The sequence below is a fragment of the Palaemon carinicauda genome, chromosome 45 (genome assembly GCF_036898095.1).
Source record: "Palaemon carinicauda isolate YSFRI2023 chromosome 45, ASM3689809v2, whole genome shotgun sequence".
NCBI classification, from domain to species: domain Eukaryota; kingdom Metazoa; phylum Arthropoda; class Malacostraca; order Decapoda; family Palaemonidae; genus Palaemon; species Palaemon carinicauda.
In genome coordinates, this window is record NC_090769.1 from 29,274,797 (window position 1) to 29,293,257 (window position 18,461).

The 18,461-nt window shown below is 38.9% G+C and overlaps 1 protein-coding gene across 5 annotated transcripts in view; it reads right to left on the reverse strand.

The window, feature by feature from the left end:
* The window catches only part of LOC137634617 (protein FAM133-like), a 153,317-nt gene continuing 134,856 nt past the window's right edge, over positions 1-18,461 (reverse strand). For 4 of the 5 annotated variants that reach the window (XM_068367086.1, XM_068367085.1, XM_068367084.1 and 1 more), the window contains 2 exons: positions 5,433-5,516; positions 1-256 (listed from right to left, as the gene is read on the reverse strand). In XM_068367086.1, the coding sequence (XP_068223187.1) occupies positions 143-256; positions 5,433-5,516 (198 nt within the window). In that variant the 3' untranslated portion in view covers positions 1-142. The remainder of the gene's footprint in view (positions 257-5,432; positions 5,517-18,461) is intronic. The other variant, XM_068367083.1, reaches the window with a different exon arrangement.

Below are 18,461 nucleotides of genomic sequence, written 5' to 3' on the forward strand. Positions count from 1 at the left end.
TTTCTGTTTTAAAATCTAAATTTCATGAATAAATTAAAACAAGTTCTTTATTTCTAAATTACTACTAAAATTTTCTCGTAAAAATAAAATATCAATCGTGTAATAGACTATGATTTTTACATACAATGGACAGTTACTTTTCCTACAATGAATGTATTTTGAGTGATTTGAGGAACTCCTTATGTAACGCAAGTTTTTCCTGAGCAGCCTTCTCATAATCAGAGAATTCAGGTTTTGGTATATTTTGTGGAGTTACCTGAAACAAAAAGCAGAAAATTACCATACAGTACTTCCAAAAGTACTAAAACAAGTAACCCTACGATTTTATTACTCATGAGAACCAAGATTTGAACTAATAACTGTATTGATCCCGTAAATTACTGGTAGTTCGACTTAGGAGTTACAGATGTTTTTGAAATATCTATCATATCCATTGCATATGTTTTACCTAAATAATACTTGAACACCTCTATGTGCCTAAATCTCATGATAATAGACACTTTCATCTGAATTAGGGATAATTACTTTAAAAAATACCTTTAAACTTAAAATCCACACTTTTCACATTGTAAACTCAACAGTATATACACCCCAACATAGTTCTGCAACAAAGTTGTTGAGGGTAATAAAAAGCTTTTATTACTGGATTGTTATTATCATCATTAGTAGCTAAGCTACAACCCCAGTGGGAAAAGGAGGATGCTATAAGCCCAAGAGCTCCAGCATGGAAAATAGCCCCGTGAGGAAAGAAAATAAGAAAACTGATGGTGTGCCTGAGTGTACTCTAAAGCAAGAAACCCTGACCCAAGACAGTGGAAGACCAAGGTACAGAGGCTATGGCATTACCCAAGTAGAGAACAATGGTTAGATTATGGAGTGTCCTTCTAGAAGAGCTACTTACCATAGATAAAGTCTCTTCTACCCTTAGTTAGTGGAAAGTAGCCATTAAACAATTAGTACCCTCGAATGAATAAGAATTATTTGGCTATCTTAGTGTTATCATGTATATAAGGAAAGAGAAGAATGAGTAAAAAAATAGGCAGGACAATTTGGTGTATGTGTAGGTAAAGGAAAACTTGGTCATAACCAGACGCCAAATGTAGTACTATCTGGCCAGTCAAAGTACCCCCAATAACACTGTAGTGGTAGTATCATTTATTTGCAGGTTTGAAGTATAAGCTAAAGAAACAAGGGTTTCATGCCCGAGATGGAAGACGAGTAACGTGAGTTACAGAGAGGTCGAGTTTTAAACACTGCGCATGACGTCATATGATGAATACCGCTAGGCAGTAGTACTAAGATACCTTACAGGCACCAGCCACCCGTTGAAATACTACCGCTAAAGTTATTTGTTCCGATGATGAGCCATAGTTCTACATGGTTCCCTCTCTGGTTATGGCTCATTTTTACTTTGCCTAAACATACACATTCTACTTTTCCTAATACACCTGATGACACAAAGATAACCAAATATTCTTCTTCACTCCAGGGGTGGACTACAGCACTGTATTTGTTTGGTGGCTACTTTCTATTGGCTAATGGGTAGAAGAGACTTTTTAGCGATGGCAAGCAGCTCTTCAAGGAGAAGGATACTTAAGAATCAAAAACCATTGTTCTCTAGTTCTTTGGTAGTGCCATAGCCTCTGTACCAAGGTCTTTCTGTCTTGAGTTAAAGTTCTCTTGCTTGAAGGTACAATCAGGCTCACTACCAGTTTTCTTATTTCCTTTCCTCACTGGGCTATTTTCAATGCTGGAGCTCTTGGGCTTATAGTCTCCTGCCTTTCCAACTAGGGTTGCAGCTTAGCAAGTACCGTATTTGACGGCATATAAGACACACCCTCATTTCAGCAGGTCAGATTCAGGAAAAAAAAAAGTTTGTGTATTTACACATGACACCTCAATAGCAGGAAATAATGATATTATTACAATGATGATGATGATGATAATAATAATAATAATAATAATAATAATAATTATAATAACAATAATGATAACAATAATAATATTAGTAATGATAATATTAATAATAATAAAAACAATATGGCAATACAAGCAATAAGCATATGCAAGACATCTCAATAGCAGGAAATAAGCAAGCTATTAGTATAGGCATGCAAAACATTCACAATAATAACAGAACATTGGACATAAAAATAAAGCCAGCAGTGCATAAAGCAAAAAGCAAGGTAAAATATAATCCTTCTTATAAAAGGATTCTGCCACTACACTTAAACATACGAGTAAACATAAGGAACTGGCAACAATCAGGGTTGCCACATACTGCACTTTGTAATCAAGTGATGTATAATAAGGCTTCAAAATGTAAAATCATTAGAAAATCAACAATTCATTTAAAATGTACATATGGACTAAAAAGTCATACAAATTTGCTAATTAAATCAAAATACTGTAAGACGTACAGCACTGGGTTACACGTCCGGCATGCAGGGTTGGCAACGATCATACCATAGTTTTATTCCTCGCCAACAAATGACATTACCAGTAAGAGTGTGCTGATCAGCTGAAGTTTATAAACAAGCGCTAGTCACAGCATTTCAGATTAGACTGCTTTCAGTTTTACAAATTCCTCTTTAAAGCACCGTTAATAATACAATAATACTAGCAATAAAAATAAAATAAGGATGCATAGTTTAGGGCAGGTAAAAATACTGAGTGTGAGCTGGGTTAGTGAATGTCAGAGAGAAGATTAGCCTAGGCCTATGGAAGGTCTCAAACTTCACCTAAGATGTATAAGTTTCAAGGTGATTTTTTTTTTTTGTCAAAATTTTGGAAAAAAGTTCCTCCTATATGCTGTCAAATAATAATAATAATAAAACGAAAGCATCTGTTACACATTATGGTGAACTGTGCCTTTTAAGCTTGTTATAGCAAATCGAATAGAAAGAAAGATGCACATTGTTAAAATCAGTTATCAGCATTTTCCTTAAAATCCTGAATTGTGTAAAAACTAAAATCTGGGCAAATGTATGCTAAAGGAGTTACAAAGTGAACACCAAAGAAGCATGGATATGCCCTAAATATTTTAAAGAAAGTGACTTAGTCAGGGACCTTAATCATGAACTGCTCAATTATTGCCCAGTAAATACTAAAAAATTAATAGAATATATGCATAAATATACATATACACAAGACACTGGCATCTCTAAAGAGTGCTCAGTAAAGTCTCCGGGGGTTTTCACTGTGTGACATCATCGAGCATGGATGGCGTTTTGAGAACATACAAGGTAACTCACCTTCTCTTCTTCCATCTTGGTCATGCCTGTATGCGAGCCTTAGCATCTTTAAGGATGGAATGATGCGATAAGTCAGAGAAAGGGCAATAAATGTTGGGGCAATATTGTGGGATACAGAAATAGCTTATAAATGGAATTGGGAACGGCTGATATTTACAGATGGTACAGCATGATTTGGGATAGTAAACTAATATTTAATTCATTTTAAAGTGTCTGCAGGGGAAAGTAGAGTTCAAATGTTAGCAGGAATACTGTTAAAGTAGAGTAAATACTCTATATACCAAGATGGAGAAAAGCTTGTTAATGTTCACACAAATAGCAATAGAATGAAATTAGTTGATTTATGAAAACATTTAAGAGAAAGTATATCAGTCAATGGTAGGATGAGAGAAGAGAAGTGTCAAAAAGTACTTGAAGCAATAGAGATAACAGGAGTGAAAATGGTAGGAAGGAAATTTAGGTCTCCATGGAAGCCAGAGTGAATAAGAATGATAGAATTCTCATGTCAACTCTTCGAGTAATTGTCTAGTATGAATTAAAGAAAAAAGGTTGAAGCTGTACAAATACAAATGAATCTTTTGAGTAGCATATGTTCCTGAAAAATTCCAACAGGGTGAGATATTTTCGGATAGGCAGAAGTATTAAAGAGATGCCCAAGTTAATCATATGAGACCTAAGAACTTATCAACTTAAGAAAGCACCCTTGGAATGCACCTCATGCGCGAGTAAAGCCTTGCTACTAAAAAAGACTATCATTGGCTACTGTAAGTCAAGACGTAGGGGTTTTATTCAAGTAATTACCTTTACAGTGCTAATTCTTAAGGGTAAAAATCATAAATAAATGACTGAAAATAAAATCAAGGGCTCATATCAGAAATATATTACTCTATCACTTGCAAATAGGGATAAAGAAATATTATGAATAAGACGATCAGTATTGAATACTATAAATTATATGTATTAACATTTAAGCCAAAATGATAATCAGCAGGAACTAAACTTTCTAGCAAGGGTACATTATTAATTCACAATACCTCTATTTAGCAAAATGCAATGCATATTCATACTTAGAGTTATTACTAAATTTTTATGATAAATTTGTTCATGAACATTTGCTCCTAACAAATTTGACATGCAAATATCAAGACATGCAGCTGCAATTAAAACCACTAATATATAAACCTTCCATATTTGTTAAAAAGCTAATAAAAGTCTCATACATACATCATACCAGATTTATAAGCGAGTCTCTATGCTCTGCCTAGGCTTCACTTAAGATTATGTGCATGGACAGAGATGTATAGAAGTCACACAGTTATTCATAACAGATTATAATGTTTTGTTCAGTATACTGCTCAAAAAATCTTTTACTATTTAAATCTCATGATCATGTATATCAAGTAATGAAGCTTGGGTAAAGCAAGTCCTATGAAGCATACTTGAGTTTCTGTATTGCTGGTTGGTCTTATATCAAATTTATTTTCAGGGCTTATGACAGAAATTTTCATTTGATCTACAGATACTGCATCCTTGTGTTTTGAATTGATTATACTATCCTAATGAACAATAACTTGGTATAAATACAGTGTAGTTTATTACCTCCACCAAAGAAGTTGGAAAGAGCTCATGTTTTACTCCCTGTTTGTGTGTGTGCTTGTTAGTGAACACCTTCCTGGCCACAATTTTAATCGTAGAATAATAAAGCTTGCAGGGATTACTTGTTAAGTAAAAAGCTGGAAATGATTAAATTTTGGAAGGTCAAGGTCCAAGGTCATGGTCAAGCATAATGACCAATTCATGTAATCAGCATTAAGCTTGGACATCATTGTCACAGAGACTTCAAACTTGCTTAATATTCGAGTGCATGAAGATCCAGGCCAGTTAATACATGTTAAGGTTGAAGGTCAAGGTAAAGCAACTTACAGGGATTTTAAACTGTTATGTAAGTCAAGGTCACGGACGAGCAAAAAGTCCAAATCATGTAATCAGCCATAAGCTTGGACAAACTTGTTACAGACTTCAAACTTGATTCATATTTGAGTGTATGAAAATCCACACCAATTAATACATATTAAGGTTGAGAGTCAAGGTTGAGCAAAAGGTCAAGAAATAAAGCTGCCATGGCGGAGGTCTGCGCTCTACTGAGAGTCCCTTTAGTTCGTACTGTACTGAACTTACTTTCTGAACTGTAGGTTTCCTGGTGTTCTTGAACCCTACATCCTCATCATCATTACTAAAGTTGCTATGAGACCCAGAACTTTCCTTTATAGAAAATAAATACAACAAATTAGGAAATGGTAAAATAATTATATAATATTAGAATACCTTAACTTACACATTATTAGTCAAAAAAGCCATGAGAGATGAAACTACTTTTGGCTTGCTATGGCAGTACTGCCAAAGAACACTTCATTGCACAAAAAAAATAAAATATGGTATAAAAAGTACAGTGGAATACTGAACACAGTATGAAAAATACCTTGTTGAGAGAGAGAGAGAGAGAGAGAGAGAGAGAGAGAGAGAGAGAGAGAGAGAGAGAGATTTAAAGTTTTCAGGCATCCTGACATCTGAGGTCATTGATGCCGGTAACATTTAATTTATGTATACAAAAATAAAAAATAAAATAAAAAATAAAAGAGTATTCAATTAAAATCATAAAAGTTGAATGTCATAAAAGTTAAATATTTTTCAGAAGACCTGCTTCTGAAATAAATCTAAAAATGCCACTTGCATGGTAGGACACATTTCCAAGAATCTTGGCAAGGATGAACCTGCCACCCTCACCTCGAGCCTCAAACAAATATCTATTCCTTAACTTGTTATAATTGGGGCATTCGGTCAACAAATGCCTTACTGTTAGAGGTACTAAACAGTCGTCACAATACAGTTGGTGTTGGCCCTTCAGCAGAAACTCGTGTGTCAACCGAGTGTGACCAATACGGAGACGACAAAGAGACGTCTCCCATTTTCGGGGCATCATATTATACCTCCAAGGAGATATGTTATTTGTTATCTCTCGCATTTTATTGCCATCTAGGCTATCCCATTGCTGTTGCCATTTATTGCAAACCAATTTCTTGATGTCAGGTAAGAAATCATTACAGGGAATGGGATACCTTCTTGGCAGCAACTCGGATGCAGCCTTCTTAGCCAGTGAATCTGCCTTCTCATTCCCAGACACACCTACATGTGCTGGAACCCAACAAAATGAACTGTTATACCTCTCCGTCCAATAATAAAACGCCATTCTAAAATCTTTAAAACTAGAGGGTTATTAGAATTAAAAACTTCTATAGCTTGAAGGACACTCCTTGCATCAGTAAAAATTGTAAAATTACCCTCCTTCTCCAACGCTATTTTCTCAATAGCGGTTAATATGCCATACAGTTCGGCAGTAAATATGGAAGCGGTCAGAGGAAGTGCACTTCTACAATTAAAACCATTACTATGTACTCCAAATCCAACGCCAGCATCAGATTTGGAGCCATCAGTATAGATAAAAGTTGATCCTCTATGTTCTTTAACATGTTCATTAAAAAGACACCTGGCTTCTAGGTCTGACATATTCTTCTTATCTCCAATAAAATATTTACAAAAAGATATCTCTGGTAACTTCCATGGAGGCGTTGATGATACCTTGAATGGAAGTACCTTATTTCTAATTATATCCAGACTATTTAATAATCGTTTCACCCGAAAGCCATAAGGTTGAGGAGATTTTGGGTGCAACTCAAAGTATGATGCGTGTCTTACAAGGCTTGCAGTCTGAAAGGCTAGAGTGTTAGGGAGTCTTTGCAATCTAAACCAATACCGAATAATGGAAGACATTCGGTAAAGGTCTAGAGGTAACTCTCCAGCATCAACAAGGAGACTTGGGATAGGCGAGGTTTTAAAAGCTCCAGTAGACAATCTAATACCTGCATGATGTATCGAGTCTAATATTTTTAACCGGCTTGGGGTGGCTGAAGAATATATTTCACAACCATAACTAATTTTGGAAAAAATCAAGGCCTTGTATAATTTTAAAATAGTATTGCGGTCTGCCACCATGATGTATGGGACAATACTTTTAAGATATTCAGAGCTTCAACACATTTAGCTTTTAATGCTTTTAAGTGAGAAACCCATGTAAGCCTACAATCAAATATCAAACCTAAAAATTTAGCTTCTCTTGCACATGGTATCCGTTAACCTTTAATGTATATATCCGGGTCTGGATGTACTCCCCGGATACAACAAAAATGGACAATGGTAGTTTTACTTGTCGAGAACCTAAATCCATTCATGTCAGCCCACTGGATAATTTTATCAATAGAGAGTTGGATTTTTCTCTCAACCATTGCCATGCTAGTGCCAGCAAATGATATTGAGAGATCATCCACAAATAATGTTGAGAGAACATCCTGGGGAATGGCTGAGGATATCCCATTAATTGCTAGTGCAAAAAGGGTTACACTCAGCACACTACCCTGAGGAACTCATTCTTCCTGGCACTTACTCTCTGATAGAGTATCCCCAACTCTCACTTGAAAAACTCTACGTGAAAGAAATGCCTGAATAAATAGTGGCAGCTCTCCTCTCAATCCCAATTCATGAATGGTTTTAAGAATACCATATCTCCATGTGGTATCATATGCCTTTTCAAGGTCAAAAAATACTGTAACATGGTGCTGTTTGGAAGCAAAGGCTTCACAAATAGAAGACTCAAGTCGTATCAACACATCAGTCGTTGAGTGAATTTTTCGGAATCCACATTAAATCGATGATAAAATACCTTTCTTTTCAAGGTACCACATCAACCATGCATTGACCATCTTCTCCATGATTTTACATAAACAAGATGTCAATGCAATAGGGATTTAAAAAGGCTAAAATAATGGCTAGTTCCCAAACACTTGGGTAACTATGATCATGCCATATTCAATTAATAATGCTTAAAATAAATAGCTTTGTATTAAAATGTATATGTTTAATCATTGCATATGGAATTCCATCGGGTCCAGGGGCTGTATCATTGCAATGAGCAAGTGCGGAATCAAATTCTCTTTCAGTGAAAGGAGAATTATACGACTCTTCCCTTCTTGTTGCAAAATTTAAAATTTTCTTTTCTTCAGTGCTCCTATACTGGTGACCAGGGGTTCCTTCACACTTGCTGGATACATTTGAAAAATGATTAGCCAGGGCATTGCTAACTTCATTTGCTTCAGTTACATACTGGCCATTCACCTTCAACACTGGTGGTGGGTTGGGGGTGAATTTGCCAGCTATCTTTTTTACTTTCCTCCACACAGAAGATGGTGGTGTTCTACTGTTAATGGAGGAAACAAAAGACATCCATGACTGGCGCCTTGCTTCTTTCATGGCACGACGGAATTGTGCTCTACATTTCTTGTACATAATTAAATTCTCATCAGTTCTGCGTCTACGCAATCGTGTTAGAGATCTTCTTGTGGCTCTGTGGAGGGCAGTTAGTTCTGAAGACCACCACGGGACTGGTCGTCGTTTGAATTACCCTGTTGTTTTGGGAATTGAATTGACTCCTGCTGTATGAAGAGTTCCATTCAGTAGGTCTATGGCATCATCAATACTTTCAAACTGTTCTGCTCTCCCTTCGATTTCACTTAGCTCAGAAAATTTAACCGAGTCTGCCTTGTCTAGATTCCAACGTGGCGATCTTTGCAAAGGCGGACCCTTGTTGGTGTTTATAATGATTGGTGCATGATCACTAGTATGCCAATCATCTAATGTCCTCCAATCAAAATCAAGAAGGCAGTTAGAGCTTGCAACTGAAAGGTCAATGCATGACAAGGTACCTGTCTGAACATGGAAGTGTGTGGGCTCTCCTGTATTAAGGAGTCCCACATCCTCTTTCTCCACAATTGATGAGATAATATTGCCCCTTGTGTTTGCTAAAATATCACCCCATAAAGGATGTCTACCATTCATATCTCCCAGTAAGAGAAATGGTTGAGGGAGTTGATGAATGACCTCTGCTAAATCATCATATAAAATATTATCATTTGGAGGCAAGTAGAGAGAGCATATTGTATATTTTCTTCCTATATCAATTTGTACAGCCACTGCCTGCAGTGTTGTACATATAGACATAGGTATTTGGGGAACATCTCGACGAACGTACATGAGACTTCCACCATGGCTCCCTGCTTGATGATTATATGGTGTTCTATAGCTAACATACTCTCGAGGACTAGGAGTGTTAGCATCAAGCATACTTTTCTGTAGACATACAATTATGGGGGAATGTTCATGAATTAGGAGCTTAAGTTCTTCAAATTTCGCTCTTAAACCCTGACAGTTCCATTGCAAAATTGAGGAGAAAACTATGGATTATTTCGGGAAGACATCTTGGATGAGGTCTTCCCATTAGCAGTTTTTAATCTAACATTATTACCTGTAGGTTTCTTCAGAGATGGTCTTGTTATGTTGGGTTTTACGTTGGTGTTTTTCTTTGTATCTTTTTTATATATTTGTTGAGGGGGATGGTGGACCTCAACTTGAATTTCTGATTTATTTAAATTGTCTTCTGGTTGATCGCCAACATCAACAGACAAAACATCATATTTATTTGATGTCATAATTCTAGCATTTCTTATGGAAGGGGGTGAGAGAGATGGAGGTCTCTCTCTTTTACGATTAATAGGTTGCGAGTTACCAGGTTTTTGTACCTTCCCCATTACAGGTACACCTGATAACTTGGTGTCAGGTGGAATCTCCATTAAATCAGCCAAGGATATGGCCTGGGAGAGGTTAGTACTATCCTTTGTAATGGGGGACAAAGGTTTGATAGTGGTGGGCAATGTCTTTTTGTTGATACTCAATGATAAATCTTTAGGAGGAGATGTTCTTGTCTTATGCAGCACTTTATCAATAGATGGTGAATTCCTTTTTCGAGAACTACCTACAGTAGTAGGTGGGAAAGATGATTTCCGAGGAACTTTTTCTCCTGTTTTTAATGTCTTTGCATAAGTATTAGATTTATTTAATAATCTCTTGGCATGCCCCACGCTTACATGTTCAATAATTGATTTATTGAGGGCAGCCTCTTCTAACTTATAAAACTGGCAGCTCCTATCATTAGATTTATGATTAGAGTTGCAGTTTAAGCACCTTGCCTCAAGTGTACAATCCCCATGGTAAATATTGGAGCAAGTATTACGAATTTTTTCATTATTGCAAACTTTGGAAGGATGTCCAAATTTAAAGCAATTATAACATTGCAGTGGCTTCTGCTTAAAAGGTGGAACTCTGATCCTTTCGTTTTCTATGTCTATGTGGAAAGGTACATCAGCATCCTGGAAAGTAAGAACAATCATTGATGTTCAAGTTACTTTATGTACTTTCCACACTGATAGAGGACACATAGCCAATATCTCCTCTTCGGTAAATTCATATACAGTAGATCCCTATTGAAAACCACTCCCCTTCCATAGCTAAAGTTTAGATGGGGTTTGATGTCCAATTTTACATCATCATTTACTGTCTTCAAATTGGACAGTATAACAGACTGTGTGTATGACCTGGCCTTTATCAAGTAACTTTTCTTCCCGAATCGAGATATATCTCCAGGTGCAATCGTACCTACCTTCCTCTGAAGAAATTTGCATATCTTGAAATAATTCTCCGTACCTCCTACAGATTGAGCAAGAAGCCACATTGGTGGTTTTGGCTTTCTTTGGGATGGCATATCTGCCTCTATATCTTTATCAGCCCAGTCTGCTGGTCTGTAGACATCCAGATCTTTAGGTGCCCCATCACACAGAGCACCCTTAACACTCATATTACCTACTTTAATATCAACAATGTTACAGCTTGCATTAAATGCTTCATGACAATTAAATGATAACCAAGATTCCCAATTATCATCTTGAAGTTTCATTCTAATTTCTTTTATTGATCCGTAACACTCAAATATTTTATGTAGCACATCATAATTAGGTAACGTGCAAGGACATTCAGTTTTCCTATGTTGCCCAAATTACCCTTTTTCCGAATGTTTAAAAAACAGTCCTTTTTAGTTCCTACGTCGTTAACGGAGTTTTCTTTAAATGAATTGCCAGAGGTCGTCAACAGTGCCGGGGGCGAGTCAGCATATCCAGGGGAGGTGGGGTCATTGTCACAAAAATCCATCAGAATAAAGAAAAGAGAAGAGTGATTTTTTGAATAGTTTGATTTACCTGCTTGAGAACATTAAGGCATCACATGTTGGGAAGGAAATTTGCACTCTCCACTACCGGCACAGTGAGAGTATACTTCCCAGATTGTCCACTCCATACCCTACCTGAAGGATAGCATCAAAACAGATATAGAGGCACAGGTGTAAGCTGAACCCGCCTGTTAGGACTGAGACCAAGAAACTATGGAATCATCCTCCCCATATCTGTAATGACGGGCTTCCGGCCAAAAGCCGAGAGTCCTACCCCAAGCATTGGATCCCCCTGGATTCCGAAGACCCAACACTTGAGAATAGTTCCGCCAAAAAGGTCCAAACCACCTTCGGGATGGCTGAGATCATCCAATACTCTCACATATAGCTTTGAGTACAAACACCTCCCAACCGTGACACCTTTCCCATTCATCAAAGCAGGCAGCAATACCGGATGTAGAAACATCCGCCCAAGAGGCAATAACAGATGTAGAAACATCCATGCCATAAAGAGAAAAAAAAAAGATAATAAACATACATATATATGTAAAAATACACACATATACATATGGAAAATTTTACTCATAGGGTTGGGACAGCATCATGAAAGAAAGTTTATAATATTAGGAGAAGGTTGAAGCAATATAAAGAGGAAGAAAAAGATAAGAAAGAGAGAAATTTAGATTCGAACTGGGGGAGTAATTTCCCCAAGTTCGAGAGCCCTCTTGCCCGTCACCAAGTTTCAGCACGGGAATAGAATGCCGTGCTGAAGCTCAATGACTTCATCAAGGCATTCTCTCATTAAAAGAGAGAGAGAGAGAGAGAGAGAGAGAGAGAGAGAGAGAGAGAGAGAGAGAGAGAGAGAGAGAGAGAGAGAGAGAGAGAGAGAGAGAGAGAATGAAAATTAGTGGTTTAGGTAAGAGAGAAAAAGTGGTTTGTAGCACAGGAGTCAGGGAACAGGGGCAAATTGCTACAAATAGGGTAATTTAGAAAATTTGGGAGGTTATGGATGTGAATGTGTTCAGTGAGGGAAACGAATACGGTACGAAAGATGAAGAAAAAAATGCACCGAGGATATTTAAAATCAGAAATGGATAAATATCAGTAGCCCTATTGACATAATTTGATATCTATATGTTATTAAAATAGCTTATAATCTATATGTAATATATTCAACCCGTTTATCAAGTCTAGTACTTTAGTAGTACATGTTTTGTATCACAGTTTTTAGTTTGACTGATCAGAAACCCACACTTGAAAAGAAGTTCGCCAAAATGGCTAGCTCATCTTGTATACTTACCTGGCATTTTTGGGTATGTAAATGAGTTGAACAAGTAATTGCTAGAAAAGAAAGTCAATCTCATCTTAGCAAGGGAAAAAAATCTGCATTTGTATCAAATTACTGTATTGTAACCAGAAAGTAAATGCCAATAAGACTGCTGTCTTTCCAAACCTGGCAGTTTTTGGAAGATTGAGAAGACTGCAGTCTTAGTGACATAAAGAAGTTGGTCACAAGGCACTTGACTAACTTTAAGAATATGTTTTGAGACTACTTTCTTGAGCTTGATTCCCATACTGTCAGCTAGGTGGTAAATCCATTTAAATGTGAACTTATAAAACTGCACATTTGGAAGTAACTAAAATGCTACTACCTTTCACAACAACCTGCTTTTGCGAACAAGGTGATTTAAAAACAATATACAGAGACCAGATGTATACTGAAGATCCAAGTATCAGTGTCATAAAAAATCCCTGATATTGAGATTTTTCCAAAGACTGAGGGAGCTATTTCTGTGACATTCTTATGCCCAATATTGGATTCAATAAAATGTTTTTTTTTTTTTTTTTCACAAATTTGAAATTCACAATAAAGGGATTTTGACGAAGGAAAAATCTATTTCTGGGGAGAGACCTGTGACGCCCGGAGAATGAGAGGAGGCAGGAATAACTCGTGATCGTATAAAAACGGAAAACAGGAAATGCACCTCTCTTACTCGAGCTTAATAAAGAAAACGAGAGAAGGGGTAACTCATAACTGTAGAAACAGAAAACGAGCACTTTATGCTCACGCTCTTAAGGTTACATAATAACAACTAACATCACACAATAAAATAAGAAAAATAATAAATTTCATTGCTTTTTTCTTAGTAATTGTAACCAAGAACGAAGAATAACGCCTACGTAACAAATAAACATAAAGATATAGTCTAAAACGAGCACCTTCCTGAGGTGTGAACATAACTATAACAAAGACTAAATCGCTATTCTTCGTAGGTCCAAATTGGACTTGCTAGCAAATAAATACCATAGTAAAAACCAATAATAAATAATGATAATAAAATTGGTCATAAAACGTAAGTGATATAACCTAGATGACAGAGTACCAGATGGGCAAAATTAACTTGAAAATCTACCGAAGCGAACAATACCCAAAATGGCTGCCGATACCGAGGCCGGCCAACCGCTTCCAAAACTAAAATCCACAATACTGGAAAAGGAACAAATGCCCGGTACTGATATAAACTGTCAAAACAAACTATGGTACTTAACATTGGTAAAGGTGAAGTAGCAACGTCAGTCATGTTGAATTAACGACAATCACTGGGCAAAAACTTATCAACTTTGCGGGCAAGTCCAAATCAGAAGGATGACCTGGAGAGCGCGAGTAGAAGATGTCGGTGGCGTAGCCCAACTGTATTCTCTAGAGCCTGTCACGGCCCTCCCCTTTGATGAAGGGATTATCTAAATGGAGGACAGCCTGTGAATAGTGGTTTCCACACGCCCTTGATAAATACACGACACCAACAAGGTGTTCGCGCGAGGGTTGTAACCTCTGCATTCCATGCTTTTATCTTTCTCTAGTATATTTGGAAGATTTATATTAGAAAAGTGTAAGAAGGACCCTTTTCACTGGCCGTCACAGATCGACCCAGAAATTAATAATTTTATTTGTGTGCCATGTAATGCTAAAATGAGTGATTTATTTGTTTATGAAAATATAATTTCCTACAATTTTTTCTTGTGTGCTATTTCCATGCCAAAAAGACAGAATTTTATTTTACAATTACTGTATCGAGGAAATTTATATTGGGATTATGTTCAATTGTTAAATAAAAGATTATCCAAATATAAATGTTTTGTGCGTTTAATACCTCCGGCCAGGTTATAAAATGGAGTCTTTCATTTGTCTGTGGACAGGATTACGTCAAAAGTGAGCTACTGGATGGACTTTGACAAAATTTTCACCACAAATAGATCCTAGGTCATACACAACCCCATCACATTTTGGAGATGATCCTGATTTGCATTTTTCACCATCTACAGTCAGCACATGAAAAGAGGGATGCGGTGTCTGTAAACTTTAGTTAAATGTTACAGTAGATTCATCCATGATCAGCATAAGGAAAAAAAGAAGTGTTCTGTCTGTAGACTTGAGTAGAATGTTGGAAATATACATTGATGGAGACCTGAAATCTCAGACTGCTCTTGTTATTCATGAATTCCATAAGTAAACTGGCTTGTCCTCCCAAAGTACTTAAAAGTCAAGGCTAAAATCATTTTACTACAAATTCCTTTGGGGTAACACCCAAAAATGTTACCTGACCCCAGTTGTAGCAGGTTGGTTACATCATTAACCTGACAGCATTAAGAGAACAGCCCAACTTCATAGCTAACATATGTAAACTACAGTATTAAAGTATTCAGTGATAAACCCTTTGTATAGCATTCTAAATGGAAGACAACCTGTGAATAGTGGTTTACACACGCCTTTGTTTAATACACGACACCTACAAGGTGTTCGCGCGAGGGTTGTAACCTCTGCATTCCATGCTTTTATCTTTCTCTAGTATATTTGGAAGATTTATATTAGGAAAGGTATAAGGAAGGACCTTTCTCACCGGCCGTCACAGGCCGCCCCAGAAATGTATGCTTGAATAATTTTTTATTAGAACTTAGAAGTGTAAACTATTTAGTGATAAACCCTTTGTACTGTATAGTAATTCTTGGCCTGCATGAGAGCCATCAATGGGTTGCCTGAACCGGCAGTGGACCCTCAGGAGGGGAAAGGCACGGTCCTAGACCATGTCTATGGTACCTAAAGACACCCTCAAGACCAGTGCAGCCCTTGCCTGGTCTATGGGGTTGACGGGTGCCTGGTAGAAGGCATTCTCCCAGATCACTGGCTGCTCCAGCTCTTTTGAGCAAGCTCATCCTCTAAGCTGCTGCTGCCACTGTTTGTGCAGCAAAGGAGGTATTATGAGGTCTTCAAAAAGCCTCTTCCGGCCCTGCCTCTTGACCCTTCCATAGAGGCACTGACAAGAGGAATCTCCTACGAGACACTCTCTGGACTCCCAGTCTCATTCTCTGCGAACGAGACCCTTGACCAGGAGAAGGTCGCAAAGTATGCCATGCAGGCTACTTCATGGCTAGACCTCTGGTTAGATTCTGTGGGACACCTCATCAGAACCGAGGACTGGTCAAAAGAGACCACGAGGAAGTCAATTGAAACATTTCTGTTATCAGGGACCAGGACCATAGAGTTCCTTTACCATCAAGTAATCAACCTGTGGGCGAATACCACCCTTCGCCGAAGAGACTCGGTAATGGAAAAGTTCCATTGACAAGTCCCACACACGGAGATGAGACTGAGGAACTCGACTCTCGAGGTTTCCTCTATTCGGGTCAAAAATCATTGAGCAGGTGGCGGAGAGATGGAGAAAGTCGGAACAGGACTACCTCCTACATAGAGCCCTCATATCTCGGCCCAATTGTCCTTCACCACAAAAGAAGCAGCCGCAAACACCAAGACTGCTGACGAATAGGAGAGCATTATCTACAACATCGTCACAGATGGTGTCGTGGAAGCCCTTTCCAGCCAAAGAGCAGAGAGGAGCCAAGTCTTCCCGTCAAGGCAGAGGGAGAAGAGGTGGCAGCTGAGGCCACACCTGCTAGGATGGGCAGTCCTCCCACTAGTCCACCAGTAGGGGGATGCCTGCAACGCCGCTGGCAGAGGTGGCTCCAGCTCGAGGCCGAACCCTGGACAATCTTCGTGATTTGTTCAGGGTATCTCATTCCTTTCAACCAATCTCTCCCTCCACTGACCTGGGACCCATTACCGTCAAGATCTTACGTGAAGGGATCCACAAAGGAACTGGTCCTCCGAGCCAAAGTCCAGACCATGTTGGAGAAGAGCGCTCTCCAAGAGGTCCTCAGCGGGTCACCAGGCTTCTACAGTCGACTGTTTCTTGTATAAAAGGCAACTTGAGGCTGGAGACCAATCATCGACCTCTTAGCTCAGAACAAGTTTTTCAGACAAACTTCATTCAGAATGGAGACAGCAGACACGGTCAGACAAGCGGTAAGACAACAGGACTTCATGTGTACACTGGATCTCGAGTCCATCCATCTTCAAGGAAGTATCTAAGGATCATACTCGACAACAAGCAATACCAGTTCAAGGTACTGTGCATTGGTCTTTCCACGGCAGCTCAGGTCTTCACGAGTGTTCGCACTAGTATCATCTTGGGCTCACATGATCGGCATCAGTCTCCTAAAATACCTGGATGACTGGCTGATCCTAGCAGACTCGGTAGCAACCCTTCTTCAAAATCGAGACAGACTTCTAGCATTTCACCAAGATCTGGGTATCATAGTAAACCTCGAAAAGTTGTCCCTGCTTCCCTCTCAAAGACTGGTATACCTAGGTATAATAATCAACACCGATCAACAGAAAATCTTCTCATTAGACGACAGGGTAAAGAGGCTGAGGAAGGCAGCAAGCATCTTCCTCAGACGAGAAGAACTGCCAGCCCAGCAACGGTTGTATCCTTAGGTCACCTATCGTCCTTGAATCTAGTGATCAATGGCCACCTCAGGACTATCTCTCCAGTGGTGGCTGAAGTCTAGGTGGATTCAAACCAACGATTCCCCAGACCTCCTAGTCCCCATAGGACTAAAGGAGCAGATGGACTTCAAGTGGTGGGTGGCAGACGAAAACCTCCGCAAGGAAGTCAGCCATCTCGTACCCACCCTAGAATTGATGCTCTTTTCAGATGCATCAAAAGAAGGATGGGGGCCCTACATGGCCTCTGGCCTATGGTCAGAGTCCGAAAGGTATCAGCACATAAATCTCGTAGAGATGAGGCCAGCCTCCCTAGCCCTCCGACAGTTCCTGGCGGGTCACACAGTAATGTTGATGAGCGACACCACAGTAGTGGCTTACATAAACAAACAATGCGGTATCTTTTCACAGCCCCTATGCCAAATATCAATAAAGATGCTGAGATGGACAGAATACAACTCAGTGTCCCTATCAGCTAGCTTCATTCATGGAAAATGGAATATTCTCGCGGACAACTTGAGCGGAGCGACACAGGTAGTGGGCTCCGAGTGGTCTTTGAATCATCTACTAGCCAACAAAGTCCTGAATTTTTGGGTTTCCCCAACTGTGGACTTGTTTGTGACGTCCCTGAACTTCAGGCTCCCCATTGTACTGCTCCCCAGGCTCTCTGGCAAGATGCATTCCAACAATGGTGGATAACAACGTTTACACTTTTCCCCGTTTTGTCTGATGAAAAGAGTACTCAACAAACAAGACCGGAGTATCTGTCAACCTATCTATGACTCTCATAGCTCTGCTATGGTATCACACAATATTTCCTGGACCTTCTGCAGCTCCTGATAAGAGATTCAGAGAGAACTCCCTCCACGACACGATTTACTCAAACAGCCACATGGGAACATCTTCCACAAAGCCATAGCTCACGACTCGAGACCATCTACCACCTCCTCGCTCGGAGAGGATTTTCACAACAGTTGCGAAGAAGATAGCTGGATACCTCAGACGATCTTTGGCATCAGTCTACCAGGCTAAATGGACTGTCTCCTGTGGTTGGTTTCATGGAAGGGGTATATCTTCCCTTGATACACTACCACTATTTCGGCAATAGCAGACTTCCTTGTGCACCTGCAGGAGGAAAGGCTCCTCTCGGTTTCGGCAGTGAAAGACTACTTCTCAACCTTAAGCCTTGCTTTTAAACTGA